Source organism: Macaca nemestrina, chromosome 12 (genome assembly GCF_043159975.1).
Source record: "Macaca nemestrina isolate mMacNem1 chromosome 12, mMacNem.hap1, whole genome shotgun sequence".
In the NCBI taxonomy this organism is placed as follows: Eukaryota; Metazoa; Chordata; class Mammalia; order Primates; family Cercopithecidae; genus Macaca; species Macaca nemestrina.
This window is the reverse complement of record NC_092136.1, coordinates 10177520-10202692: the sequence shown is the minus strand read 5'-3', so window position 1 is coordinate 10202692 and position 25173 is coordinate 10177520. Positions and strand designations below refer to the sequence as shown.

Here is a 25173-nt window from a genome sequence, read left to right as displayed (position 1 = left end):
TCTCCCTAGCTTCCTGTGCTCTCTGGGGACAAAGGTGGGGGCCCCTGGAACCCTCTGCGGGCTGGCAGCGTGCTTCCTGCACCCAGCGCCAGCCCGCCCTGGGGAGGGGCTGAGCCCGCCCTGCTCATGATAAGGCACAGGCAAGGGCTGCCCTGAAGGAAGCTCCAAAGAGAAAGGAGGGCAGGAAGCCCACAGCCCTCAGGGGTGTAGCCTGAGGCCCACCTGCAGCCCCCAGCCCTTGCCAGGAAAGGTAAGCTCGGGCCTCACTGGGACCACAGGCCCTTCTCTTCCTTATCCTCCTGCAGCCTCTGCCCAGCCTGCCTCTCGCCATGCGGCAGCCTGAACTTTCCACCTCCCCCGGGAGGCTTTGGCTGGTTTGTGATGTTGGCATTGAGTTGTGGGCCAGGATCAGAATTATTTCCTGGCCTGGGTACAAAGCCATGGCCAGAGTGGGCAGCTGCCCCTGAGGGTCTGGGGGTGAGCTGTGGGCTGGCATCGAGCAGGGTGGTCCTGAGTGAGCCCCTTCTTACCCGGCCTCAGTCTGCCTGTCTGTAGGATGGGAGCGGGTTGGACTAAATGGTCTCTGAGGGCCCTCGCAGCTCAAGCGCCAGCGCTGGTGAGATGGTCTGAGGGTACCATGGGCATACGGGACTGGGGGCTCGCTCCTGCCCTCCTTCATGAACAGCTTTCCTCTGGGTGTGTCCAGGGCACCACAGAACTCTTCTGCCCAAACCCAGGAGCCTACCGGGGCCTGCCCACCTTGCCTCCTTCCCCACTCTCTGTAGCAGCAGCCGCAGCCATGGCGGGGATGAAGACAGCCTCCGGGGACTACATCGACTCATCATGGGAGCTGCGGGTGTTTGTGGGAGAGGAGGACCCGGAGGCCGAGTCGGTCACCCTGCGGGTCACTGGGGAGTCGCACATCGGCGGGGTACTCCTGAAGATTGTGGAGCAGATCAGTGAGTGTCCCGCCGCCCACCTGCTGAACTCAGTACCACGGGTGGCCGCCACGGGTGTCTCCGGGCACTTCCGGACCATCCCTACTGCTCAGCTCGCGATAATGGTGTCACGGTGACTCAGGCATTAGCTTAATCATTTGGTTCCAAAAAAGACATTTCCCCAACTTCCTCTCCTTCCTACCCTCTTCCCTCCCTCCCTCCTGCTCCAGCTGGTCTGCTAAAGATCAGACCCAGCCACGATCCCCCATTCAGCCACCAACAGGAGCGGAAGGAGTGGTCTGGCCTGGACCAAGGCCAAAGTCACATTGCTGAGGTCTGAGGGGGTCTAGGTGACCTAAGGGCCTGCCCCCACACTCCCTACGCTTGGCGGAAGTTCTCAGCAGACTGGTGACAGGCCCAGCCTGGGTGGGAAGGCCCTGCCCCCACAGGAAGTTACAGCAGAGCAGCCTGTGGCATCAGTCATGGAGGGCCACGGGGCCAGTGACACAGGGGCTCCTCATCTTCCTTCCATGCCAGCAGTGGGGGCTACCCCTTCCTGAGAGGGCAGCAGGAATACCCCGATAGGCAGAGCCGGAAGGCAGGCCCACCACAGTCCTGGCCAAGAGCCTGGGCCTGGGCTGCCAGTGGGAGGGGGGTGGGTGATGGCGGGGAGGCTTCCTCAGACCCCGCCAGGCTACCACATGCAGCCCAGGAGGAGGTCAGTCCAACTATGGAGAGGATAGGGCCCAGAGTAGCCCAGCCACAAGGCTGAGGCTGCAAGGGGAGCTGCCAGGGGCAGGGCCCGGAGCAGCTGTGAGAGTAGAAGTGAGGAACAGAGACAGGGCGGTGAAGATCTGGGTGGCCCCAGGGCATGGCACGAGGGTAACGCAGGAGGCCTTAACCTGGAGTCAGACAGACTCTGCTGCGCTACCCGCTGCTGGGCACCCCAGGGCAAGTCCCTTTAGCTCTTTGTTCCCTGTGGTAGGGATACTGTCACTCCTAAGCACATCAGCTCTATCTACTGAGGCTCAGCCTGGCCACCCCAGGCCAGTCCCTGGCCTCCTGGAGCAGCGGGTGAGACGGACCCGTGGAGGCTGCGTGCCGGCTGCCGCACAGAGGGAGCTATTATGGGGGCCTGGGGCTCGAGGAGGGGGCTGCTCCGAGCCTAGGATGGGGATAACCCCAGGAGAAGTCCTGGGAGGTGGCCTCAGCAGGGAGGAGCAAGGTGGTGGCTCTGGGACTCGGAGGGCTGTGAATTACGGCTCTCGGCCAGCGAGGATGCCGGAGTGTGACCAGAAATGAGGCTGGATGGTGCCTGGCCAGCTCTGCACGGCCCCGAAGGCCTCCAGAAGGGGTCTAGACTTTCTTCTGGAGGGGAAGGTGGCCACCGAAGGGTTCTCAGCAGGAGGCTGTCCTGCTAAGGTCAGCAGCAAGGCGAAGGGCTGGAGGCTGTGGGGCCCTGAGGAGGCTGTGGTCCTGGTTAGAGACACTAGGGCCTCCTAAGGCCAGGCAGGGAGGACAGAAAGGAGGGTGGATTTTGGAGGTGGGATTGGCATTGATCACATGTGGTGGCTAGAAGAGAAAGGGAGGATGCCTGGGCCTCTGGCATGAGTCCGCATCCCCCAACCCTGAGAGGTGGCGTGGGGAGCTGGAGAGGAGAGGGTACCTCTGTGCACAGCGAGTCTGAGCTGAGCACCAAAAGCCAGGACCAGGAGTCGTGGTGCTTACAGTCCCAGTGTCAGCCACTTGGCCAGGGGAACAAAGGGTTCTAGAAGGGAGGAAGGCGGTAGACAGTCCCCTCAGCCAGCAGCACATGGGTTTCTGGCTGGGGGCCCAAGGCGGGGTCTGGGCTGAGGGCCACGCATGGGGCTGTGGCAGAAAGTGGCAACTGAAGCCACAGAATAGGGAGACCCAGTAAGGGGACATGGCCAAGGCGGGAGAAGACGGTCCCAGGCCGAACCTGGGGAAAGGACAAGGTAAAGGGCAGGTCAGGAGAGGGGCCAGAGAGGACAGGAGAAGAGCAAGGAGCCAAGAGAAGGGGAAGCAGTGGCACAAAGCCAGGGCCCCGCTGGGGCACCCAGGAAGGAAGGGCCCAACCTGGGAGGGGAGGCACAGGAGGACGGGCACTTCTCTTGGTTTGGCAGCAGTGGTGATGCCCGGCGTGTGTAGCAGTGGAGTTGGGGGCTGGCTGAAGCGGGTGGGATGCAGTGGGAATCAGAAAACTCACTGGGAGGACTTGGGAGGAACTCAGGAAACGGCTTCACAAACTCTCAAGGGCCGTGCACCCAGAGCAGCTTTCCGGCAGCCTTTTTTCTTTTTTTTTTTTTTTTTTTTTTTTTTTGAGACGGAGTCTCACGCTGTTGCCCAGGCTGGAGTGCAGTGGCGCGATCTCGGCTCACTGCAAGCTCCGCCTCCCGGGTTCCCGCCATTCTCCTGCCTCAGCCTCCTGAGTAGCTGGGACTACAGGCGCCCGCCACCGCGCCCGGCTAATTTTTTGTATTTTTAGTAGAGACGGGGTTTCACTGTGGTCTCGATCTCCTGACCTTGTGATCCGCCCGCCTCGGCCTCCCAAAGTGCTGGGATTACAGGCTTGAGCCACCGCGCCCGGCCCCGGCAGCCTTTTTTCTACGCTTCCTCCTGCCTGTTCATGCTCCTGGAGGGAGGCCGCGGGGAGACCTGTGCCTTCCATTACTGTGTCTCCAGTTCCCAGCTGGCTGACAAGGGACAGACGCACATCTCTACTTCAATGCCCACTCATGGATTGTCACGTGCGTGCACGAGTTTGCCACAAACTCTGCACCTACCACATGGGAGGCATTGTTCCATGTCCCAGTTTGTAAGGTGGTTATTATATCTTACAGACAGGGAAACTGAGGCCCCATGAGGTTAAGTGGCTTGTCCAAGGTCACACAGCTAATACCTATAAATATTGAGTGCCCATTGCTCCAGGCCAGGCACAGGTCCAGGCCCTGAGGATATACAGCAGTGAGACAGATGTAGTCTGTGCCTCTGGGAGCTCATCAGAATGCAAGACAGAGGCCATTAAACCGTAGATTACGGGAGGACAGAGGGGGCGTCATGTGAAGGGAGCCCAGTAGGCTGGAATGGAAGAGATGGGGTGCTAAGATTGGGGCACCCAGATTCTGGGTTGGAGAGCTCCCCTGGGAAGCAAAATACAAGCCAAGCCTAGAAGGCCCATCGGGGGGCTGCCTGCAGAGAGCCCTGCTGCTGTTACCATGGGGTAGACCCCAGGCCCGCCCAGGCTGCCCCACTCTTGGCTTAGGCAGGGCAGGGGAATGGTCACCCCAGGCTTCTGAATCCTGGGGTTGTGCTGAGTGTTGGGGGCAGCAGGGAGGAAGGCTGGACCCGGATGTGCCCCCGTGCCCCACAGACCGCAAGCAGGACTGGTCAGACCACGCCATTTGGTGGGAACAGAAGAGGCAGTGGCTGCTGCAGACCCACTGGACACTGGACAAGTACGGGATCCTGGCCGACGCACGCCTCTTCTTCGGGCCCCAGCACTGGCCCGTCATCCTTCGGCTGCCCAACCGCCGTGCACTGCGCCTCCGCGCCAGCTTCTCCCAGCCCCTCTTCCAGGCCGTGGCTGCCATCTGCCGCCTCCTCAGTGAGTTGCCCGGCTGATTCCCCCTGGCCCACGAGGGTGATGCAAAGAGGCAGGTACCCCCGTTTCCAGGCCCAGCTCTGGTGATGCTGTCCTTGCTGTCTGGGTTGCCACCCTGCCTGCAGGGCTGTGACCCGCCCCAAGCGCCCATGAGCGAGGTGGGGAAGTTGCAGCAGGACCTTGTCCCTGCTGAGACCCCAGCTCCCCTCAGGCATCCGGCACCCCGAGGAGCTGTCCCTGCTCCGGGCTCCTGAGAAGAAGGAGAAGAAGAAGAAAGAGAAGGAGCCAGAGGAAGAACTCTATGACTTGAGCAAGGTCGTCCTGGCTGGGGGTGAGTGCAGGTAGGGGTGGGCCTGGGGGGATGGGGGAAGGGGCCGGCCTGTGAGTCCCAACCCTGGGGGACAGGCCTGGTTGATCCCCAACCTGCACTCCAGGCGTGGCGCCTGCAGTGTTCCGGGGAATGCCAGCTCACTTCTCGGACAGCGCCCAGACAGAGGCCTGCTACCACATGCTGAGCCGGCCCCAGCCGCCACCTGACCCCCTCCTGCTCCAGCGTCTGCCACGGCCCAGCTCCCTGTCAGACAAGACCCAGCTCCACAGCAGGTGGGCCCAGGAGCCACGCCCCCTGTGTCGGGGCTCCCCCACCCAGGATCCACCCCCTGTCCCATGTCTGTGCCCACCCCAAATCCACACTTCGTTTCCAGGCCTTTTCTCTGTATGTGCTTGTCCCCCAGCCCAGACCCCCTCCCCACCCCAGGGCCGTACCTGGCGCAGCCCTGACTGCTGCCTCTGCTGCGGCCCAGGTGGCTGGACTCGTCGCGGTGTCTCATGCAGCAGGGCATCAAGGCTGGGGACGTACTCTGGCTGCGCTTCAAGTACTACAGCTTCTTCGATTTGGATCCCAAGGTGGGCCGGGGCAGGGAGAAAGCAGGCCTCAAGTCCATGAGACATGGAGACCTAGGGCTTGGGGTATGGGCTCTAGGATGTTAGTGACTTGTAGTGGCCTGTCCTTCTGCTCGTTTGTCCATCCACACCTTTGTTTACTGACCCCACAAACACGCACTGAAACTCATCTACGCACCTCAGCATTGGGCCAGATCCTGGGTCCCGGGCAGATGCTGAAGCAGATGGAGACCAATAAGTCTCAGTGCCTGTTTCCCAGGGAGCCGTCAAGGAGGAAGCTAAGACCCACAGATCCTCGTAGACAGTGTGTGTGGGGGTGCCCCTGAGAAGTCTGGGGCTCAGGTGGGAGAGGCCCAGGCCTGGGAGCTCTGGGAAGGCTTCCTGGAGGGGGCAGCATTTGGGACTGCAGGACCTGGGGGTGGGTGAGGAAGGAAGCTTTGCAGGGTGGCCCCTCTGTGCCCTGTCCACTCTTCCTCCTTTCCTCCATTGGCAACCAACATGCTCCAGGCAAAATGCTCCATGCAAAGGGCTCCATGGAATGTGCTTCATGCGCATCTCAAAAACCTCCCAGAAGCCCACAGGTTGCTCTTTCTACCCATAGGCCCCGCCCCTCTGCCCCACTTCTCTGCAAAACATCGGAGTTGTTTGAACACTTGCGCGGCAGAATCCCACTTCTTGCTTCCGAGCTTCCTCTGGGTGCTGTCCGACTCCCTCTCACTCCTTGGCCACAGCTATTCTGTATCTTTTGTCACCATCCACACGTGAGAAGCGCATCTGCTGAGGTGGCCACGCCTCCAGGCTGTCTGTCCCCTGGCCATGTCCTACTTGCTTTTTTTTTTTTTTTTTTTTTTTTTAGGCGGAGTCTCGCTCTGTCGCCCAGGCTGGAGTGCAGTGGCCAGATCTCAGCTCACTGCAAGCTCCGCCTCCTGGGTTCCCGCCATTCTCCTGCCTCAGCCTCCCGAGTAGCTGGGACTACAGGCGCCCGCCACCTCGCCCAGCTGGTTTTTTGTATTTTTAGTAGAGATGGGGTTTCACCGTGTTAGCCAGGATGGTCTCGATCTCCTGACCTCGTGATCCACCCGTCTCGGCCTCCCAAAGTGCTGGGATTACAGGCTTGAGCCACCGCGCCCGGCCTTGCTTCTTACTTGACCACTTACTTGTGACATAGACACCACCCTGACCGTTCCTCTGGAATAGCTTCCTCCTGAAGCCTCCTGTCCACTTGCTTGGGGGGTGGCCTCTCCCCAAGCCACTCTGCCAGGCTCTGTGACTCTCCCTCCTCCTCTCCACGGCCCCTCGGTGTTGGCGAGCCCCAGGCTCTGCCCAGGCTCCGCCCTGGGCCTCTGCTCTCTCCCCTCCCTCTCTCAGTCATCTCCAGTGTTGTGGATTTCAATACCATCTCCACACTCTCTCCCAGTTGATATATCCAGCTCAGATGGCTCTCCCCTAAGCTTTATTTATTTATATATTTTTTTATTTTTATTTTTTGAGACAGAGTCTTTCTCTGTCGCCTGCCCAGACTGGAGGGCAGTAGTGTGATCCCAGCTAACTGCAGCCTGGACCTCCCAGGCTCATGTGATCCTTCAGCCTCGGCTCCTTGAGTAGCTTGGGACTATAGGCATGTACTATACCTGGCTATTTTTTTTTTTTTTTTGAGATGGAGTCTTGCTCTGCTGCCCAGGCTAGAGTGCAGTGGCGCGATCTCGGCTCACTGCAACCTCCTCCTCCTGGGTTCAAGCAATTCTCCTGTCTCAGCCTCCTGAGTAGCTGGGATTACAGGTGGGCGCCCACCACCACGCCTGGCTAATGTTTGTATTTTTTTAGTAGAGATGGAGTTTCACCATATCGGTCAGGCTGGTCTCGAACTCCTGACCTCAGGTGATCCACCTGCCTCGGCCTCCCAAAGTTCTGGGGTTATAGGAGTGAGCCACTGTGCCCGGCCTAATTTTATTTTTTTTGAGACAGAGTTTTGCTCTTGTTGCCCAGGCTGGAGTGCAATCACGTGATCTCAGATCACCACAACCTCCACCTCCTGGGTTCAAGCGATTCTCCTGCCTCAGCCTCCCGAGTAGCTGGGGTTACAGGCGTGAGCCACTGCGTCGGGCAGGCTGTGCCTTTTTATTCTAGTGTTTTCCTCTCTATGACATATTTCCACCTCTTTGTTTTGCCATTTCACACATTATCTATTGACTTTGTGAGAAGGTTTCACCGTCTTACATTCTCTTCCCTGCCCACACAATACACACATTTCCTTGCATCTTTCTAAGTGAGTAGTATCTATAGTCTTTGGTTAAAACAATGTGATATGGCTGTAAATAGTAACATATATAAATAGTGTTCCTAGTTAAGCCACAGAGTAACTATGATTATTTTTTCCTTTTTTGCTCAAATGTTTTTGAAGTTCATAATTGCCTTTTTCTTTTATTTTCTTTTCTTTTGAGACAAGTTTTACTCTTGTTGCCCAGGCTGGAGTACAAAGGCGCGATTTCAGCTCAGTGCAACCTCCGCCTCCTGGGTTCAGGCGATCTCCTGCTTCAGCCTCCCAAGTAGCTGGGATTGCAGGCACACGCCACCACGCCCCCCTAATTTTATTTATTTATTTATTTTTGTTGTTGAGGTGGAGTCTTGCTCTTGTTGCCCAGGATAGAATGCAATGGTATGATCTTGGCTTACTGCAACCTCCGCCTCCCAGATTCAAGCAATTCTCCTGCCTCAGCCTCCCTAGTAGCTGGGATTACAGGAGCCCACCACCATGCCTGGCTAATTTTGTGTATTTTTAGTAGAGATGGGATTTCACCATGTTAGCCAGGCTGATCTTGAGCTCCTGACCTCAGGTGATCCACCCACCTCAACCTCCCAAAGTGCTGGGCTTACAGGCGTGAGCCACCGCACACGGCCGAAACTTTTCTTTTCTTTCTTATTTTTCGGTTCTTTTTCTTTCTGTGTTCTACTCTTTGGAGACCTCCTCCGCTTATACTCTAAAACACCTATTGAATTTTTAATTTCTGTAACTATGTTTTTAAGTTCCAAGAGGTCTTGTTTTTTGAGTGTTCCTTTATAGGGCTTTTTGTTGTTGTTGTTGTTGTTTGAGAGGGAGTTTCATTCTTGTTGCCCAGGCTGGAGTGCAATGGCGCGATCTCGGCTTACCGCAACCTCCACCTCCTGGGTTTAAGTGATTCTCCTGCCTCAGCCTCCCACATAGCTGGGATTACAGATGCCTGCCGCCACCATGCCCAGCTAATTTATTTTTGCATTTTGAGTAGAGATGGGGTTTCACCGTGTTGGCCAAGCTGGTCTCGAACTCCTGACCTCAGGTGATCCCCCTGCTTTGGCCTCCCATAGTGCTGGGATTACCGGCATAAGCCATCACGCCTGGCCATAGCGTTTTCTTTTCTTTTTTTTTTTTTTTTTTGAGACAGAGTCTTGCTCTGTCGCCCAGGCTGGAGTGCAGTGGCACGATCTCGGCTCACTGCAAGCTCCTCCTCGCCTCCCGAGTTCACACCATTCTCCTGCCTCAGCCTCCAGAGGAGGCTGGGCGTGGTGGCTCACACCTGTAATCCCAGCACTTTGGGAGGCCGAGGTGGGCGGATCACCTGAGGTCAGGAGTTTGAGACCAGCTTGGCCAACATGGTGAAATCCCGTCTCTACTAAAAATACAAAAATTAGCCAGGCGTGGTGGTAAGCGCCTATAATCCCAGCTACTTGGGAGGCTGAGGCGGGAGAATTGCTTGAACCTAGAGAGTGGTGGTTGCAGTGAGCTGAGATCATGCCACTACACTCCAGCCATTGTAACCATTCAGCTTGATTATTTATTTATTTATTTATTTATTTATTTATTTATTTATTTTTGAGATGGAGTCTCACTCTGTTGCCCAGGCTGGAGTGCAATGGTGCGGTCTTGGCTCCCTACAACCTCCGCCTCCCAAGTTCAAGCAATTATCCTGCCTCAGCCTCCCGAGTAGCTGGGACTACAGGCATGTGCCACCACACCCGGCTAATTTTTTTTTTTTTTTTTTTTTTTTTTTTTGAGATGGAGTCTTGCTGTGTCGCCCGGGCTGGAGTGCAGTGGCCGGATCTCAGCTCCGCCTCCTGGGTTTACGCCATTCTCCTGCCTCAGCCTCCCGAGTAGCTGGGACTACAGGCGCCCGCCACCTCGCCCGGCTAGTTTTTTGTATTTTTAGTAGAGACGGGGTTTCACCGTGTTAGCCAGGATGGTCTCGATCTCCTGACCTCGTGATCCACCCGTCTCGGCCTCCCAAAGTGCTGGGATTACAGGCTTGAGCCACCGCGCCCGGCCACACCCGGCTAATTTTTGTATTTTTAGTAGAGACCGGGTTTCACCGTTTTGGCCAGGCTGGTCTTGAACTCCTGACCTTGTGATCCACCCATGTTGGCCTCCCAAAGTGCTGGGATTACAGGCATGAGCCACCATGCCTGGATCAGCTTATTTGTAACAAACGTGTATGGTTGTGCAACCATCACCACAATCCAGTCTTAAAACATTTCCACTGCCCCAGACAAGCACTGACGGCACAATGCCCATTTGCAGTCATTCCTCCTCCCACACTAACCCCCAACCACCACTGATATGCTTTCTATGTGGCTTTAATTTACATTTCCCTGATGACTAATAAAGTTGAGTCCCTTTTCATATGGCTATTAGCCATCTGGATATGCTGCTTTGTGAGGTTTCTGTTCGAATATTTTGACAATTGTCATATTGAGTCATTTGTCTTTTTCTTATTGATTTGTAGGAGTTCTTATATATTCTGGATATGAGCACTTTGCCAGATAAATACATTGTGAATATATTTTCCCCCTCTGTGCTTTGCCTTTTAATTGTCTGAATGGTTTCTTTTGATAAACAGCAGCTCTTAATTTTAATAGAACCAAATTTATATTTTTATCTTTCTTTTTTTATTTTTAGAGATGGGGTCTCGCTCTGTCACCCAGACTAGAGTGCAGTGGTGCGATCATAGCTCACTGCAACCTTGAACTCCTGGGCTCAAGCGATCTTCCTGCCTTAGCTTTCTGAGTAGCTGGGACTACAGGCATGTGCCACAAGCCTGGTTAATTCTTTTTTTTTTTTTTTTTTTTTTTTTTTTTTTTGAGACGGAGTCTCACGCTGTTGCCCAGGCTGGAGTGCAGTGGCGCGATCTCGGCTCACTGCAAGCTCCGCCTCCTGGGTTCACGCCATTCTCCTGCCTCAGCCTCCTGAGTAGCTGGGACTACAGGCGCCCGCCACCGCGCCCGGCTAATTTTTTGTATTTTTAGTAGAGACGGGGTTTCACTGTGGTCTCGATCTCCTGACCTTGTGATCCGCCCACCTCGGCCTCCCAAAGTACTGGGATTACAGGCTTGAGCCACCGCGCCCGGCCAGCCTGGTTAATTCTTTAAAAATTTTTTAGAGATGGAGTTTTGCTACGTTGCCAAGATTGGGTCTCAAGTGATCCTCCCGCTTCGGCTTCCTGAGAAGTTGGGATTTTTTTTTTTTGAGACAGAGTCTCACTCTGTCGCTCCCAGGCTGGAGTGCAGTGGCACGATCTTGGCTCACTGCAACCTCCGCATCCTGGGTTCAAGAGATTCTCCTGCCTCAGCCTCCCGAGTAGCTGGGATTATAGGCGCCTGCCACCACACCCGGCTAATTTTTTGTATTTTTAGTAGAGACGGTGTGAAACCTCACCATGTTGGTCAGGCTGATCTCACACTCCTGACCTCAAATGATCTGCCCACCTCAGCCTCCCAAAGTGCTAGGATTACAGGCATGAATCACTGCACCCAGTTAACATTCCTTTAAAAAAAGAATATTCTGGTCTTGTTTTATGAGTGCAGTGCTTTAGCTCTGTAAGGATTTTTTTTTTGAGATAGAGTCTTCTTCTGTCACCCAGGCTGGAGTGCAATGGCACGATCTCGGCTCACTGCAACCTTTGCCCACTGGGTTCAAGCCATTCTCCTGCCTCAGCCTTCCAAGCAGCTGCGATTACAGGCATGCACCATGATACCTGGCCTAATTATTTTTGTATTTTTAGTAGAGACAGGGTTTCACCGTGTTGGCCAGGCTGGTCTCAAACTCCTGACCTCGTGATCTGCCCGCCTCAGCGTCCCGAAGTGCTGGGATTACAAGCATGAGCCACCAGGCTCAGATTCTATAAGGATTTTTTATTTTTTTATTTTTTGAGATGAAGTCTTAGTCTGTTGCCAGGCTGGAGTGCAGTGGCACGATCTTGGCTCACTACAACCTCCACCTCCCAGGTTCAAACGATTCTCTTGCCTCAGCCTCCTGAGTAGCTGGGCCTACAGGCGTGTGCCACCATGCCCAGCTAATTTTTGTACTCTATAAGGATTTTGAGTTGCGTTTGAAGTTCTCTTGTGCGCCCTGCCTGGCCTTCATTTCCTCCAAGCTGTTTTATTCTTGTTTTCTTGGTCTCTATGGTTCATTCTTGAAGCTTTCCTTAAATGTGGGTAGTCCATACCTGTCTATTCATATTTAAAAGTGAAGCTCTAAGAAACTAATTGGAGGCCGGGCGCAGTGGCTCAAGCGTGTAATCCCAGCACTTTGGGAGGCCGAGACGGGCGGATCACGAGGTCAGGAGATCGAGACCATCCTGGCTAACACGGTGAAACCCCGTCTCTACTAAAAAATAGAAAAAACTAGCCGGGTGAGGTGGCGGGCGCCTGTAGTCCCAGCTACTCGGGAGGCTGAGGCAGGAGAATGGCGTGAACCTGGGAGACGGAGCTTGCAGTGAGCTGAGATCCGGCCACTGCACTCCAGCCTGGGCAACAGAGCGAGACTCCGTCTCAAAAAAAAAAAAAAAAGAAAGAAAGAAACTAATTGGAGACCCGAGTGTGTGAGTAGGGCTTGGCATCTTGGTGGTCCCCTGGAGGCAATGGGACTGGGCTGCCATTCTTTGTCGGGCATTTCTCTGGTGGCTCAGCCTCTCAGTGGCAACTCCACTGATCTTTCAAGTGGAGATAGAAGGCTCCCTGCCAATGTCTTGGGTGACAAGTGGGAAAAGGTGTGGGTGTCTCACTCATCTGAATGCTAGCTTTCTTTAAATTTGTGTTTTTGCCAGGCATGGTGGCTCACACCTGTAATCCCAGCACTTTGGGAGGCCAAGGCAGGTGGATCACCTGAGGTTGGGAATTCGAGACTAGCCTGACCAACATGGAGAAACCCTGTCTCTACTAAACATACAAAATTAGCTGGGTATGGAGGCGCATGCCTGTAATCCCAGCTACTCGGGAGGCTGAGGCAGGAGAATCGCCTGAACCCGAGAGGCAGAAGTTCTGGTGAGCCAAGATCGTGTACTCCAGCCTGGGCAACAAGAGCAAAACTCCATCTAAAAAAAAAAAAAAAAAAAAAAAAAAAAGTCTGTTTTCAGCCTAGTGCAACCCCCACCCCATCCAGCTGTGTCTGGGGTACCAAATGCAAGGATGCATCTGGTTCAGCATCTCCAGAGAAGGGGCCCCAGCTTCTGCCAGGTGCCTGCTTGCCATCACTTGGCTGCACGGAGCTGGGGAGGGGCCTGCTTTTTTTCATGGACTTTGTCCAGTCCTCTCTTCAGCTCGCCCTTGCATCTCACTCAGAGGATCCGCATCAGAGTCTGCCAGGGGTCCGCCATGCAAACTGGATGCCTCTGTTCAGATCTCTTCTTTTTGTTGCTTGCTTTCTGCCTATTTTCTTTTTTTTTTTTTTTTTTTTTGAGACGGAGTCTCGCTCTGTCGCCCAGGCTGGAGTGCAGTGGCCAGATCTCAGCTCACTACAAGCTCCGCCTCCCGGGTTTACGCCATTCTCCTGCCTCAGCCTCCCGAGTAGCTGGGACTACAGGCGCCCGCCACCTCGCCCGGCTGGTTTTTTGTACTTTTTAGTAGAGACGGGGTTTCACCGGGTTAGCCAGGATGGTCTCGATCTCCTGACCTCGTGATCCGCCCGTCTCGACCTCCCAAAGTGCTGGGATTACAGGCTTGAGCCACCGCGCCCGGCCGATTTCTGCCTATTTTCAAGTCTCATTAGTGGATTTACCAGACAGGAGAGCGAAAAGGCGTGAGGCTCCAGCTCTCTCTGCATAACCCAGTTCCCATCTACAGTTTGCTCTCCATCTTTCAAATTGTTTTCTTTTTCTTTCTTTTGGAGACAAGGTCTCACTCTATCCCCCAAACTGGAGTGCAATGGTGCAATCACAGCTCACTGCAGCCTCAACCTCCTGGGCTCAGGTGATTCTCCCACCTCAGCCTCCTGAGTACCTAGGACTACAGGCGCGCACCACCTCACGTGGCTAATTTTTTGTATTTTTAGTAGAGAAAGGGTTTCACCATGTTGCCCAAGCTGGTCTGAAACTCCTGGGCTCAAGCTATCCGCCTGCCTTGGCTTCCCAAAGTGCTGGGATTACCGGCGAGAGCCACCGCCCCAGCCTCTCCTTTGTCCTTTTGGGTTTGCCTTCCTAAACCTTTGCTATCAATTCTGGGTGGGATTTAGCGAGAACGTTGGTCTTCTGTGGGTAACTGGGATCCCCTCTTGGAGTCTCTGCCCTCCCTGTCCCTTTTCTCTGGAATCCTCTTCCTTCACTCTTCCCTTGAGTGGCCCATTGTCATCCTTCCTGTCTCTACTCAGCTTGTTACCTCCTCAGGGAAGCCTTCCCTGACTGCTTCCGCATGTTCCATTCGCTCATCTCCACTGAACTTGAGCTTCCCTGTGGAAACTGTTTCCTTGATAGTGTTTACTGCAGCCTTGAATTACTCGACTTATTGACTGGTTTACTCGGTCTCCCCTGCACCCAGGGCAGCATGCCAGCACACAGTAAACATCTGCACAACCGAGCCCAGATTTAGATGTGCAGGCCTGGGGGGCTGGCAGCAGGGGGCTGGCAGGCTGTAAGGGTGGGGTTGAGGTCTGCGGCCCATGTCCAGCCACTGAATGAATCTGCCTCAGCAAGGAGGGCAGGGCAGAAGGCCAAGGCTGGCAGGGGCTGAGTGCAGGGCGTCCAGGGCAGCTGGCACCTGACCAGCCCAGCCTCCCCTCCCACCGCTCCAGACAGACCCCGTGCGGCTGACGCAGCTGTATGAGCAGGCCCGGTGGGACCTGCTACTGGAGGAGATTGACTGCACTGAGGAGGAGATGATGGTGTTTGCTGCCCTGCAGGTACCAGGCGGGCCTGGGGGCCCCAGGGCAGCTGGGAGGTGGGCCAGTCCCAGGGCAGGAAGGGCCTTCCTGAGTGGGGGCTACCTCCAGGGAAGCCCGACCTGGGGGGGACTGCTAGGGGACCAGGTTGCTGGACTCAGCCCTCCCTGGCTTCATGACCACCTAGTACCACATCAACAAGCTATCCCAGAGCGGGGAGGTGGGGGAGCCGGCTGGCACAGACCCAGGGCTGGACGACCTGGATGCAGCCCTGAGCAATCTGGAGGTGAAGCTGGAGGGGTCGGCACCCACGGATGTGCTGGTGAGGAGGGGCTCGGGGAAGGGCTGGGCAGGGACAAGTGTGAGGCACCGGGTGCCCCTCTGACTCTGGTCCTCCCACAGGACAGCCTCACCACTATCCCAGAGCTCAAGGACTATCTCCGAATCTTCCGGTGAGCTGGGGGCCAGAGTAGGCAGCCCTGCTGGAGGGGTTGGTCTGCGTATGGAGGGAGGGGGCGAGGCGGCCTTTCACAAACTCCCACACCCCATGAAGGCCCCGGAAGCTGACCCTGAAGGGCTACCGCCAGCACTGGGTGGTGTTCAAGGAGACTACACTGTCCTACTACAAGAGCCAGGATGAGGCCCCTGGGGACCCCATTCAGCAGCTCAACCTCAAGGGTGAGTGCACAGGGCCAGGGGCTGGTGGGGTTCAGCTGTCGCTCTCACTGGCCGTTTCCTCCTGGAGATGGGGGAAGATGCTCTCTGTTCTGAGGTGACGGTGTGGGGCCAGCATGCACTCGAGGACTCAGGCGGCTCTTCCCCTTCCAACCTCCTAGACCACCGCTTCTCTCCCTCCAGGCTGTGAGGTGGTCCCCGATGTTAATGTCTCCGGCCAGAAGTTCTGCATTAAACTCCTAGTGCCCTCCCCTGAGGGCATGAGTGAGATCTACCTGCGGTGCCAGGATGTGAGTGAGGGCCGGGCAGGGGCCAGAGCTGGGCAGGAGCTGGGGCAGGGGCAGGGGCTAAGGAGCATCAAGCTTGGCTAGCACTGTCCCCCTCACCCCTCTCGCCCAGGAGCAGCAGTATGCCCGCTGGATGGCTGGCTGCCGCTTGGCCTCCAAAGGCCGCACCATGGCTGACAGCAGCTACGCCAGTGAGGTGCAGGCCATCCTGGCCTTCCTCAGCCTGCAGCGCACGGGTGGCGGGGGCCCCGGCAACCACCCCCAGGGCCCTGATGCCTCTGCTGAAGGCCTCAACCCCTATGGCCTGGTTGCCCCCCGTTTCCAGCGAAAGTTCAAGGCCAAGCAGGTACCAGGAGGAGTCAGGGTGGAAATGCGCATAGTGTTTACCCGGAGACCCCTGACCCCTGGGTCTCCACAGAGCCTTCCTCAGGAAAGCTACGTGCTCACTGGGCTTCTCCCACTGCGTCCCTGAGATTGCGCGGCTGGTACCCACCCTCTGGGAGGAGTCACGGTCCAGGTGCCCATGTTCACCTTGCAGCCTGGCACACTGCAAATCTGTACCTTGGTGGCCCGTGGGCACTGCCCCTTCCCAGGCTCACATGCTGTCACCCTGATGGGGAGGTGGGGGTTCGGTGACTTTGGAAGAGGGGAATAGTGCCTGGCAGCCCATCACCAGTATGCTCCCGCAGCTCACTCCACGGATCCTGGAAGCCCACCAGAATGTGGCCCAGTTGTCGCTGGCAGAGGCCCAGCTGCGCTTCATCCAGGCCTGGCAGTCCCTGCCTGACTTCGGCATCTCTTATGTCATGGTCAGGTATGGCCCCCAGCCCATCCCCCTGCCCAGCACCGTCTCTGCCCTTACCTGCCACCCGGCTGCTGTGTGCCCACATCCCAAGAGTGGGTTCTGGACAGGCACCCCGAAGACTCCCTTCCCTTGTAAGCAGGCCTTACTGAGGGCCCCACGTGTGCCCCTCATGCTGTCCCTCCACAACAAACATAAGAGACAAAGCTCATGCCAGGTGCTGGGGCTCATGTCTGTAATCTCAGCACTTTGGGAGGCTGAGATAGGAGGATCACTTGAGCCCAGGAGTTTGACACCAGCCTGGGCAACACAGAAAGTCCCCTGTCTCTACAAAAAATTGTAAAAAATTAGCTGGGCATGGTGGTGGTCACCTGTAGTCCCCGCTACTCGGGAGGCTGAGGTGGGAGGATCTCTTGAGCCTGGGAGGTCAAGACTGCAGTGAGCTGTGATCACACCACTGCACTCCAGCCTGGGTGACAAAGCGAGACTCTGTCTCAAAAATAAATAGGCCAGGCCAGGCGCAGTGGCTCACACCTGTAATCTCAGCACTTTGGGAGGCCGAGGCGGGCGGATCATGAGGTCAGGAGCTTGAGATCAGCCTGGCCAACATAGTGAAACCCCATCTCTACTAAAAATACAAAAATTAGCCGGGTGTGGTGGCATGAACCTGTAGTCCCAGCTACTCAGGAGGCTGAGGCAGGAGAATCCCTTGAACCCAGGAGGCACAGGTTGCAGTGAACTGAGACTACACCACTGCACTCCACCCGGAGTGACAGAGCGAGACTCTGCCTCAAACAAACAAACAAAACAAAACAAACAAATAAATAGGCGGGGCGCGGTGGCTCACGTCTGTAATACCTGCACTTTGGGAGGCTGAGGTGGTCAGATCATTTGAGGTCAGGAGTGTGAGACCAGCCTGACCAACATGGTGAAACCCTGTCTCTACTAAAAATACAAAAATTAGCCAGGTGTGGTGGCAGGTGCCTATAATCCCAGCTACTCGGGAGGCTGAGGCAGGAGAATCTCTTGAACCCAGGATGCGGAGGTTGCAGTGAGCCAAGATCGTGCCACTGCACTCCAGCCTGGATGCGACAGAGTGAGACTCCATCTCAAGTAAGTAAGTAGATAAATAAATAAATAAAAGAGCCAGTGCGGTGGCTCACCCCTGTAATCCCAGCACTTTGGGAGGCCAAGGCAGGCAGATCATGAGGTCAGGAGATCGAGACCAGCCTGACCAACATGGGGAAACTCCGTCTTAAACACAAAAATTAGCCAGGCGTGGTGGCGCGTACCTGTAATCCCATCTTCTAGGGAGGCTGAGACAGGAGAATCACTTGAACTAGGGAGGCGGAGGGTGCAGCGAGCCGAGATTGCGCCACTGTACTCCAGCCTGGTGACAGAGCGAGACTCTGTCTCAAAAAAAAAAAAACAAAAAAACAAAAACAAGAGACAAAGTTCAGGTCAGGAGAGCAGAAGAACCAGTTCTTGCCCCAGCTCTGTTGTGGACAGTTTACTGTCTGGGCCTGGGTTGGCCATAGCGGTGGATGCCATTATGGAGAGTGGACCCCTCTGATTAGTTGTTTCCCAAGACTGCAAAGAAGGGAGCGAGACAGCAGCTGATGAGGATGATACCAAAAACCAAAACCAGTTACCATTTAAAGGCATGGCCTGTTTGCCCGATGCTGCTAAATGCTGTTGTGGGGATTCTATCAATTAACCCCCATTTTCCAGATGAGAAACTTGAGGCCGAGGGAACCCACATGGCTTGCTCAGCGTCACAGAGCTGCGAGCTGCAGTTGGGAAGGGCTGGCTCTCCAGCGCGGCGCCACATTGTCTGGGCGGGCTTGGGCCATGCGGGGTGGAGCCCTGGCTGACTCTCTCCCGCTGGGGGTCAGGTTCAAGGGCAGTAGGAAAGACGAGATCCTGGGCATCGCCAACAACCGACTGATCCGCATCGACTTGGCTGTGGGCGACGTGGTCAAGACCTGGCGTTTCAGCAACATGCGCCAGTGGAATGTCAACTGGGACATCCGGCAGGTGGGCCCAGACCCAGGGTATGGATGGGGGACAGGTGCCAGGCTGGAGCTGTATCCAGCCAGGGTGGGGCAGGGGCTGCTCCCATATCCCACCCCCATTTGCCTCTCTGACTCTCTGCCCTTCAGGTGGCCATCGAGTTTGATGAGCACATCAATGTGGCCTTCAGCTGCGTGTCTGCCAGCTGCCGAATTGTACACGAGTACATCGGGGGTTACATTTTCCTGTCGACGCGGGAGCGGGCCCGTGGGGAGGAGCTGGATGAAGATCTCTTCCTGCAGCTCACCGGGGGCCATGAGGCCTTCTGAGGGCTGTCTGCCTGCCCCTGCCCTGCTCACCACCTGCCACGGCAACTCCCAAGCCCACACCCACAGGGGCTCACTGCCCCACACCCGCTCCAGGCAGGCACCCAGCTGGGCATTTCACCTGCGGTCACTGACTTTGTGCAGGCCAAGGACCTGGCAGGGCCAGATGCTGTCATCACCCAGGCCAGGGATGGGGGTGGGGGTCCCTGAGCTCCTGCGGTACCCCCTTCCCTTGTCCGAGTGGCTAAGGCTGATACCCCTGAGCTATCTGCAGTCCCCTAGCACACAAGGAAGACCCGATGTAGCTACAGGATGATGAAACATGGTCTCAAACTGGAGTTTCTTTCTTGTTACTTTTTAAAATTTCTTTTTTATAAATTAATATTTTATTGTTGGATCCTTCTCCTTTCTCTGGAGCAGTGCTTGGGGCCACTCCGACACTCTGTCTCTTCATCACCAGCCAAGGAAAGGGGCTTTCCTGATAGAGACAAGAGTTTGTTAAAGGGAGATCTAAGTCAGTCTGGGGTTGGAAGCTAGGAGAGAGGTGAGGGCAGAAGGACACAGGCTTCAGGCACAAGGCATAGGGGCTGGGGTGGTGGCTCTCACGGGTAGGGCGTAGCTGCAGGGCCTCCTTGAAGTACTTGGGAAGCAGGAAGCCATCAGTATTCCCTGGAGTCAGAATCACCCCATTGGCAGAGCGGAAGAAGGATATTCCATCTGCTGACAGAGCCAGAGATGTGACTCGTGCCCTCCCTGAAGGCAAGGCCAGCCCCTGCTTTGTCCAGACTCACCTGCCAGAGCCAGGGGTCCATCAATGAACACAGCTATTTCACAATGGGGCCGCATGCCTGCAGAGACAGCTGAAGCTGGGGACTGGGCACCTAGAGGGCAGTCAGCAACCTGGGTAGACTGGGGCCCTGGGCTGGGATTGCGGGGTTGCTGCTCCATGCCAGGCATGGGGTGGCCTCAGACAAGTGTTGCAACCTTTGGAGGGGACCTGGGAGGACAGAGTGGGTGGGAGTAGCTAGGTGAGAGGGAAGGGCACTGACCACTGATGACACTGGGGTCTCCAGGCAGTCCTGGGGCCAGGTGGATGTGTGTCCTTCCCCCGCAGGACAGGCCCTTGAGTAGGATGGATGGCCAGTGCTTCCAGAATGTACCATGGACTAGCATCGGGGGCAGGGCCTGTGGCGTCTCCAGGGGCATCAACTCCAACTCAGGTACCTGGTTGAATAGGCAGCAGTGAGACCCCCTTCGCAGGCAGGGGTCCCTCCCATCTGGCTCTCGTGCTTGTCCCCTCACCCCGACCTGCAGGGAATGGCCCTGGTTGGCTCGGATGAGAAGGCCAGTGCTGGGATCCCCCTGCTGCAGGGCGAACCGCTGCTTCCTATTGGTGTCCACCACACGCTGCACATCTTCAGCAGAGAAGCCGTGGAACTGGGGCAACTGCAGGAGGGCGCCCAGGGGCACGAAGCCATCTGTGGGCAGGCAGGGTGCTCAGGAGCCAATCTTGCACTGGACTGGGCCAGGGTTAACAGGGAGCTACAGGCAACCGAAACAAAGTCTGGGCTTGGAGATCGCTTGGGCATCCTCTGTAGGACCTTTTGAGTCTCCCCTTTCTGGGTCCCAGTTTTTTCAACTTACATAAAAAGAGGATCTGCCTCACGGAGGGGCAGGGAGGTGAGTGCTCAGCATAGAGCTGGCCTGGAGTGCACACTCACAACACCAGCTGCCCCATACCCTCCGGGGTACACCCTCGGGGTAAGTGCTGATCTGGCTGCTTGGCTGGAGGGGGCGGTCACCAGGCCTGGCCCAGACAAGAACTCTCCTCAGTCTGCTGTGGACATGACAGGGCCTCTAGGCCTTGCTCTCCTCTGTGCATGGGGAAGAAGTGCCCTCTGTGCCTTCCTCAGGGAGCAGTGGAGGCAGCCACGGGGGAGGAGTCGCAGACAGGCTCACGTTTCTCTCTGGGCTCAAGCCCCAGCCTCCAAGGCCCCTACTTACCAGCTCCCATGGGAAGCCCCAGCTTCAAGGCCCCATGGCGCAGGGCATAGGACAGAGCCTTGGACAGCTGCACGTCTCGGTCCTGAAAGAACCCAGCAGTAGCCCCTGGTCTCCATGGTGACCCTGCCCTGCTGCCCATCCTGAACCCTCAATGACCCACTGCAGAGAGAGCCCAGAGAGAAAGGAGTGCCAGTGGTCTCCAGGAATAGTAGGACCCTTCAACTCCTCCCCCCAGCAACTCCCAGGGAGCCTGGACTGGTGGGAGGGGGTGGGGAGGAGGCGCGCACCTGTTCCCGGGGTCTGGGGGCCCTTCTACCCCTGGACCCTGCTGCTTCCTGCCTTCCTCCTCCAGAGGAGTTCATGGCCAAGACCTGTGGGGAGCAGTGACGAGGGGGGACTGCTTTAAGGCCCCTCCCACGTCCCCACCCCTCCCAGAAAGTCACAAAGCCTCAGGAAGTGAGCGCTGGGTGGGAGTATAAGGCTCATTAAGTTCACCACCTCCATGCTCTGCTGCAGAGAGGGAAACTAAGGCCCAGCAGGCCAGACTTGCCCAAGGTCACACCGTCAGCCACGAGCGCAGGGAGGCCGAGTCCCACACTCCAGATCACTGGTGCCCCCCTCAAGGTGGTCTGGGAGGCAGGGCCGACGTGCAGACTGATGGGGCGGAAGCGTCCGGGCTGCGGGTACAAACCTCCACGCTCCTTGACCCCGGCGGGGCGGGCGGCGGGCCCGCCAATGAAAAGCCGCGGGGGAAGGGGGCGGGCACTTCCGCTTCGGGGAAGGGGCGGAGCCTGCGTGAACTGGAGGCCGGGGAGCGCCGGCTGGAGGCTGGAGCTTCTGGGCTCTGGAAAGGGGTCCCCGCGCATCCCGAGTCGGAGGCAGACCCCTGGGTTTGAGGGGAATGGGCATTTGGGGGCGCCTGAACCCAAGACCTCTGGATGGTAGGGATGCCCGGGCGTCCCGGACACCCTGCGGGACTCGGGGCTCCTGCGGGGAAGAAGGGGCGCTTTACTGCCCAGGGAGTGGTCAGGGGGGTGGAGAAGGGCTGCGGGTACCCTCAGGAGGTCTGCGACAGACGGGGCCAGCTGCGCAGCCCAGGAGTGGTAGTGGCCCCCCTGGGTGACAGGCCTGGCTCTATCCTCCCCCAGAGCTGCCCTGTCCAGATCATGGATCCTGAGGTGACCCTGCTGCTTCAGTGCCCTGGTGGGGGCCTGCCCCGGGAGCAAGTACAGGCCGAGCTGAGCCCCGCCCACGACCGACGCCCACTGCCAGGTGGAGACGAGGCCATCACTGCCATCTGGGAGACCCGGCTAAAGGCCCAACCCTGGCTCTTCAACGCCCCCAAGTTCCGCCTGCACTCAGCCACCCTGGCGCCCATTGGCTCTCGGGGGCCACAGCTGCTTCTGCGCCTGGGCCTTACTTCCTACCGAGACTTCCTGGGCACCAACTGGTCCAGCTCAGCTGCCTGGCTGCGACAGCAGGGGGCCACCAACTGGGGTGACACGCAGGCCTATCTGGCGGACCCACTGGGGGTGGGCGCTGCACTAGCCACGGCCGATGACTTCCTTGTCTTCCTGCGCCGCTCCCGGCAGGTGGCTGAGGCCCCTGGGCTGGTGGATGTGCCTGGTGGGCACCCTGAGCCTCAGGTGAGATGCCAGGCTGGGCACAAAGACCCAGACAGCTCAAGGGAGCTGCAGCTCTCCACCCTCCCAATCCTCCCAGCTTTGGTTTCCTCATTCCTTAAAGGGAAAATTGGCCTGGTGTTTCTCTGAAAGTTTGCTCAGGGCAGTCCAGCTGCCTCCCCACTGACCCCTGCCCCAGTCCTGTGAGAAACTAGAAAACACAGGGGGGAAAGACTGGGCACAGGAAGAAGATGCCCTACCCCACCCCTGCCCCCGTGTATCCCCTTTGAAGCTGGACCGCTGGTTGTCTGCCAGGAAAAGGACACCAGACGCAGGATCAGTAAGTCTCTTACACTGTGCCACATCAGGCCCTTAGCCAGCAGGTATAGGCTTGCTGGTCCTGAGATGGGGCAGGGGGAAGAGGTGGGGAGCAGGAGCTGAGCCTGACCTCTCACAGGCCCTGTGCCCTGGTGACAGCCCCCAGCACCAGGACCTCGCTGGGGAGCTGGTGGTACGTGAGCTCTTTTCCAGTGTCCTTCAGGAGATCTGTGATGAGGTGAGTGAGGGTGACCTGGACAGGGTGGTAGACATAAAGGGAGGGGTTAGGACTTGCCAGAATTCTACAGATCTGGGCTGGCGGGAGGCCTGCAGGCATCTGGCTTTGCAGCTAGGCATACTAGGAGTGGAATTCTAGCCCGCAGTACTCTCTGCCTTGGATTCTTCTTCTTTTCCTTTTTTTTTTTTTTTTTGAGAGGGAGTCTCCCTCTGTCGCCCAGGCTGGAGTGCAGTGGCCGGATCTCAGCTCACTGCAAGCTCCGCCTCCCGGGTTCACGCCATTCTCCTGCCTCAGCCTCCCAAGTAGCTGGGACTACAGGCGCCTGCCACCTCGCCCGGCTAGTTTTTTGTATTTTTTAGTAGAGACAGGGTTTCCCCGTGTTAGCCAGGATGGTCTCAATCTCCTGACCTCGTGATCCGCCCGTCTCGGCCTCCCAAAGTGCTGGGATTACAGGCGTGAGCCACCGCGCCCGGCCTCTTTTCTATTTTTTAGACAGAGTCTCGCTCTGTCGCCCAGGCTGGAGTGCAGTGGCGCGATCTCAGCTCACTGCAAGTTCCGCCTCCCAGGTTCACACCATTCTCTTGCCTCAACCTCCCGAGTAGCTGGGACTACAGGTGCCCGCCACCATGCCTGGCTAATTTTTTTGTATTTTTAGTAGAGACGGGGTTTCACCATGTTAGCCAGGATGGTCTCGATCTCCTGACCTCGTGATCTGCCTGCCTCAACCTCCGAAAGTGCTGGGATTACAGATGTGAGCCACTGTGCCCAGCGGATTCCTCTTCTTTTCTTTTCTTTTTTCTTTTTGAGACAGAGTCTTGCTCTGTTGTCCAGGCTGAGTGCAGTGGTGCCATATCGGCTCACTGCAAACTTTGCCTCCTGGGTTCAAGTGATTATCATGCCTTGCCCAGCCAAGGATTCTTCTTTTCAATGGAAACAATGATAAATATCTTACCTACTCCCCAAGTTTGTTGAAAAAGGAGTAAGTGTGGCAGGGTGTGGTGGCTCACACCTGTAATCCCAGCACTTTGGGAGGCCGAGGCCAGTGGATCATCTGAGGTCAGGAGTTCGAGACCAGCTTGACCAACATGGCAAAACCCCGTCTCTACTAAAAATACAAAAATTAGCTGGGCATGGTGGCGTGCACCTGTAATCCCAGCTACTCAGGAGGCTGAGGCAGGAGAATCACTTTAACCTGGGAGGCAGAGGTTGCAGTGAGCTGAGATGGCGCCACTGTACTCCAGCCTGGACGACAGAGCGAGACTCCATCTCAAAAAAAAAAAACGGAAAAAGGAGTAAGTGGGAGTCCCAGTCACTAAATTGACTTCACTTGGGTGACCTTGGGCAACGTGTTCAATCTCTCTGGTTTTGGTGTACCTGTAAAACAAACATGCCCATCATCTGATATTCTGTGATGCCAGGCCCTTGATCTACAGGCTGTAAAGTGCTGTACACAGGCAACAGGCTGTTTTTCATTGAGAGGGGCAGGGATATGGGCAGTGGCATTGATAGGGGGGACCTCCCCCTACCCCACCCTCCACCACAGGTGAACCTGCCGCTACTCACCCTGAGCCAGCCCCTGCTGTTGGGCATCGCCCGAAACGAGACCAGTGCTGGCCGAGCCAGTGCCGAGTTCTATGTCCAGTGAGTGGGCTCGGGTACATGATCCTGGGTCTTGGGGAGGTGGGTGGTGAGGAGTGGGCTGAGGCAGCTGTGGCTCCACAGGGACCCCGCAGGGGCTGGTCACCCACTAAGCCACCCTGTGTTCTTGTCCAGGTGCAGCCTGACTTCTGAGCAGGTGAGAAAGCACTACCTGAGTGGGGGACCCGAGGCCCACGAGTCTACAGGCATCATCTTTGTGGAGACACAGGTGCAGAGTGACAAACCATCTTGCTTGGAGGCCAGGGCTGGGGCCTGCAGAGGCCTGGCAATGCATTGTCCCCAGGTGTTGGCTGGGTCACAATTCCCTCCAGAGGCACAAGATTTGCCCTTAGTACAAGGGAAAGGTCCAGGGACCTGTTCAGCCCCTTAACATGCCTCCCTAAGGACAGCGCAGAGGTCTCTGAGGCTCAGGAATTCTGGGCACAGCCCTGGCAGGAGATGTGGCAAGCTTGAATGCCTGGGTCGTCTTGTCTCCCCACAGAACGTGCGGAGATTGCAGGAGACGGAGATGTGGGCTGAACTCTGCCCCTCGGCCAAAGGCGCCATCATCCTCTACAACCGGGTTCAGGGAAGTCCCACCGGAGCAGCCCTAGGGTCCCCAGCCCTACTCCCACCGCTCTGAAGATAATAAAGGACTTTATTCTTGGA

General features: G+C 56.7%; 3 protein-coding genes across 23 annotated transcripts; 2 read left to right on the top strand and 1 right to left on the bottom strand.

The window, feature by feature from the left end:
* The first annotated feature begins 100 nt into the window (after nucleotides 1-100).
* LOC105469505 (FERM domain containing kindlin 3) lies at nucleotides 101-19086 on the top strand. 2 transcript variants are annotated; one of them, XM_011720595.2, is made up of 15 exons: nucleotides 101-250; nucleotides 789-959; nucleotides 4330-4563; nucleotides 4772-4891; nucleotides 4995-5163; nucleotides 5364-5466; nucleotides 14495-14602; nucleotides 14769-14903; nucleotides 14984-15033; nucleotides 15135-15259; nucleotides 15440-15546; nucleotides 15656-15889; nucleotides 16233-16357; nucleotides 18241-18382; nucleotides 18508-19086. In XM_011720595.2, exons 2-15 carry the CDS (start codon nucleotides 800-802, stop codon nucleotides 18685-18687), a joined length of 1992 nt encoding a protein of 663 aa, XP_011718897.2. In that variant the 5' UTR covers nucleotides 101-250; nucleotides 789-799; the 3' UTR covers nucleotides 18688-19086. The 2 variants fall into 2 exon arrangements, with proteins under 2 accessions (XP_011718897.2, XP_011718896.2); XM_011720594.2 differs by having other exon boundaries at nucleotides 103-250; nucleotides 786-959.
* LOC105469503 (tRNA phosphotransferase 1) lies at nucleotides 19013-21435 on the bottom strand. 17 transcript variants are annotated; one of them, XM_011720579.2, is made up of 8 exons: nucleotides 21380-21435; nucleotides 20976-21059; nucleotides 20689-20770; nucleotides 19987-20162; nucleotides 19734-19908; nucleotides 19476-19565; nucleotides 19291-19404; nucleotides 19013-19162 (listed from the first exon to the last, which is right to left on the bottom strand). In XM_011720579.2, exons 2-8 carry the CDS (start codon nucleotides 21048-21050, stop codon nucleotides 19071-19073), a joined length of 804 nt encoding a protein of 267 aa, XP_011718881.1. In that variant the 5' UTR covers nucleotides 21051-21059; nucleotides 21380-21435; the 3' UTR covers nucleotides 19013-19070. The 17 variants fall into 17 exon arrangements, with proteins under 17 accessions (XP_011718881.1, XP_011718879.1, XP_011718888.1 ...); XM_011720577.2 differs by lacking the exon at nucleotides 21380-21435 and adding an exon at nucleotides 21239-21377; XM_011720586.3 differs by lacking the exon at nucleotides 21380-21435 and adding an exon at nucleotides 21239-21377 and having other exon boundaries at nucleotides 19291-19401; nucleotides 19476-19532.
* LOC105469501 (nudix hydrolase 22) lies at nucleotides 21184-25173 on the top strand. Of its 4 annotated transcripts, none has more exons than XM_071074413.1 (6): nucleotides 21184-21312; nucleotides 21837-22334; nucleotides 22768-22866; nucleotides 24410-24507; nucleotides 24640-24733; nucleotides 25007-25173. In XM_071074413.1, the coding sequence occupies exons 2-6, from the start codon at nucleotides 21855-21857 to the stop codon at nucleotides 25145-25147; spliced, it is 912 nt and encodes a 303-aa protein (XP_070930514.1). In that variant the 5' UTR covers nucleotides 21184-21312; nucleotides 21837-21854; the 3' UTR covers nucleotides 25148-25173. The 4 variants fall into 4 exon arrangements, with proteins under 4 accessions (XP_070930514.1, XP_011718873.1, XP_011718871.1 ...); XM_011720571.2 differs by having other exon boundaries at nucleotides 21239-21371; XM_011720569.3 differs by lacking the exon at nucleotides 21184-21312 and adding an exon at nucleotides 21470-21629.

Excerpts from the sequence above, each read along its gene's own strand:
- LOC105469505 (XM_011720595.2), top strand. The coding sequence starts at position 800 with ATGGCGGGGATGAAGACAGCCTCCGGGGACTACATCGACTCATCATGG. Across the intron at positions 960-4,329 it reads GAAGATTGTGGAGCAGATCA|ACCGCAAGCAGGACTGGTCA; the intron begins GTGAGTGTCCCG and ends CGTGCCCCACAG. Across the intron at positions 4,892-4,994 it reads CAAGGTCGTCCTGGCTGGGG|GCGTGGCGCCTGCAGTGTTC; the intron begins GTGAGTGCAGGT and ends CCTGCACTCCAG.
- LOC105469503 (XM_011720573.2), bottom strand. Across the intron at positions 20,771-20,975 it reads CCCCCAGACCCCGGGAACAG|GACCGAGACGTGCAGCTGTC; the intron begins GTGCGCGCCTCC and ends GGGTTCTTTCAG. Across the intron at positions 19,566-19,733 it reads AGACCCCAGTGTCATCAGTG|GTGCCCAGTCCCCAGCTTCA; the intron begins GTCAGTGCCCTT and ends ACTGCCCTCTAG.
- LOC105469501 (XM_011720569.3), top strand. Across the intron at positions 22,867-24,409 it reads TTCAGGAGATCTGTGATGAG|GTGAACCTGCCGCTACTCAC; the intron begins GTGAGTGAGGGT and ends CCTCCACCACAG. Across the intron at positions 24,508-24,639 it reads AGTGCCGAGTTCTATGTCCA|GTGCAGCCTGACTTCTGAGC; the intron begins GTGAGTGGGCTC and ends GTTCTTGTCCAG.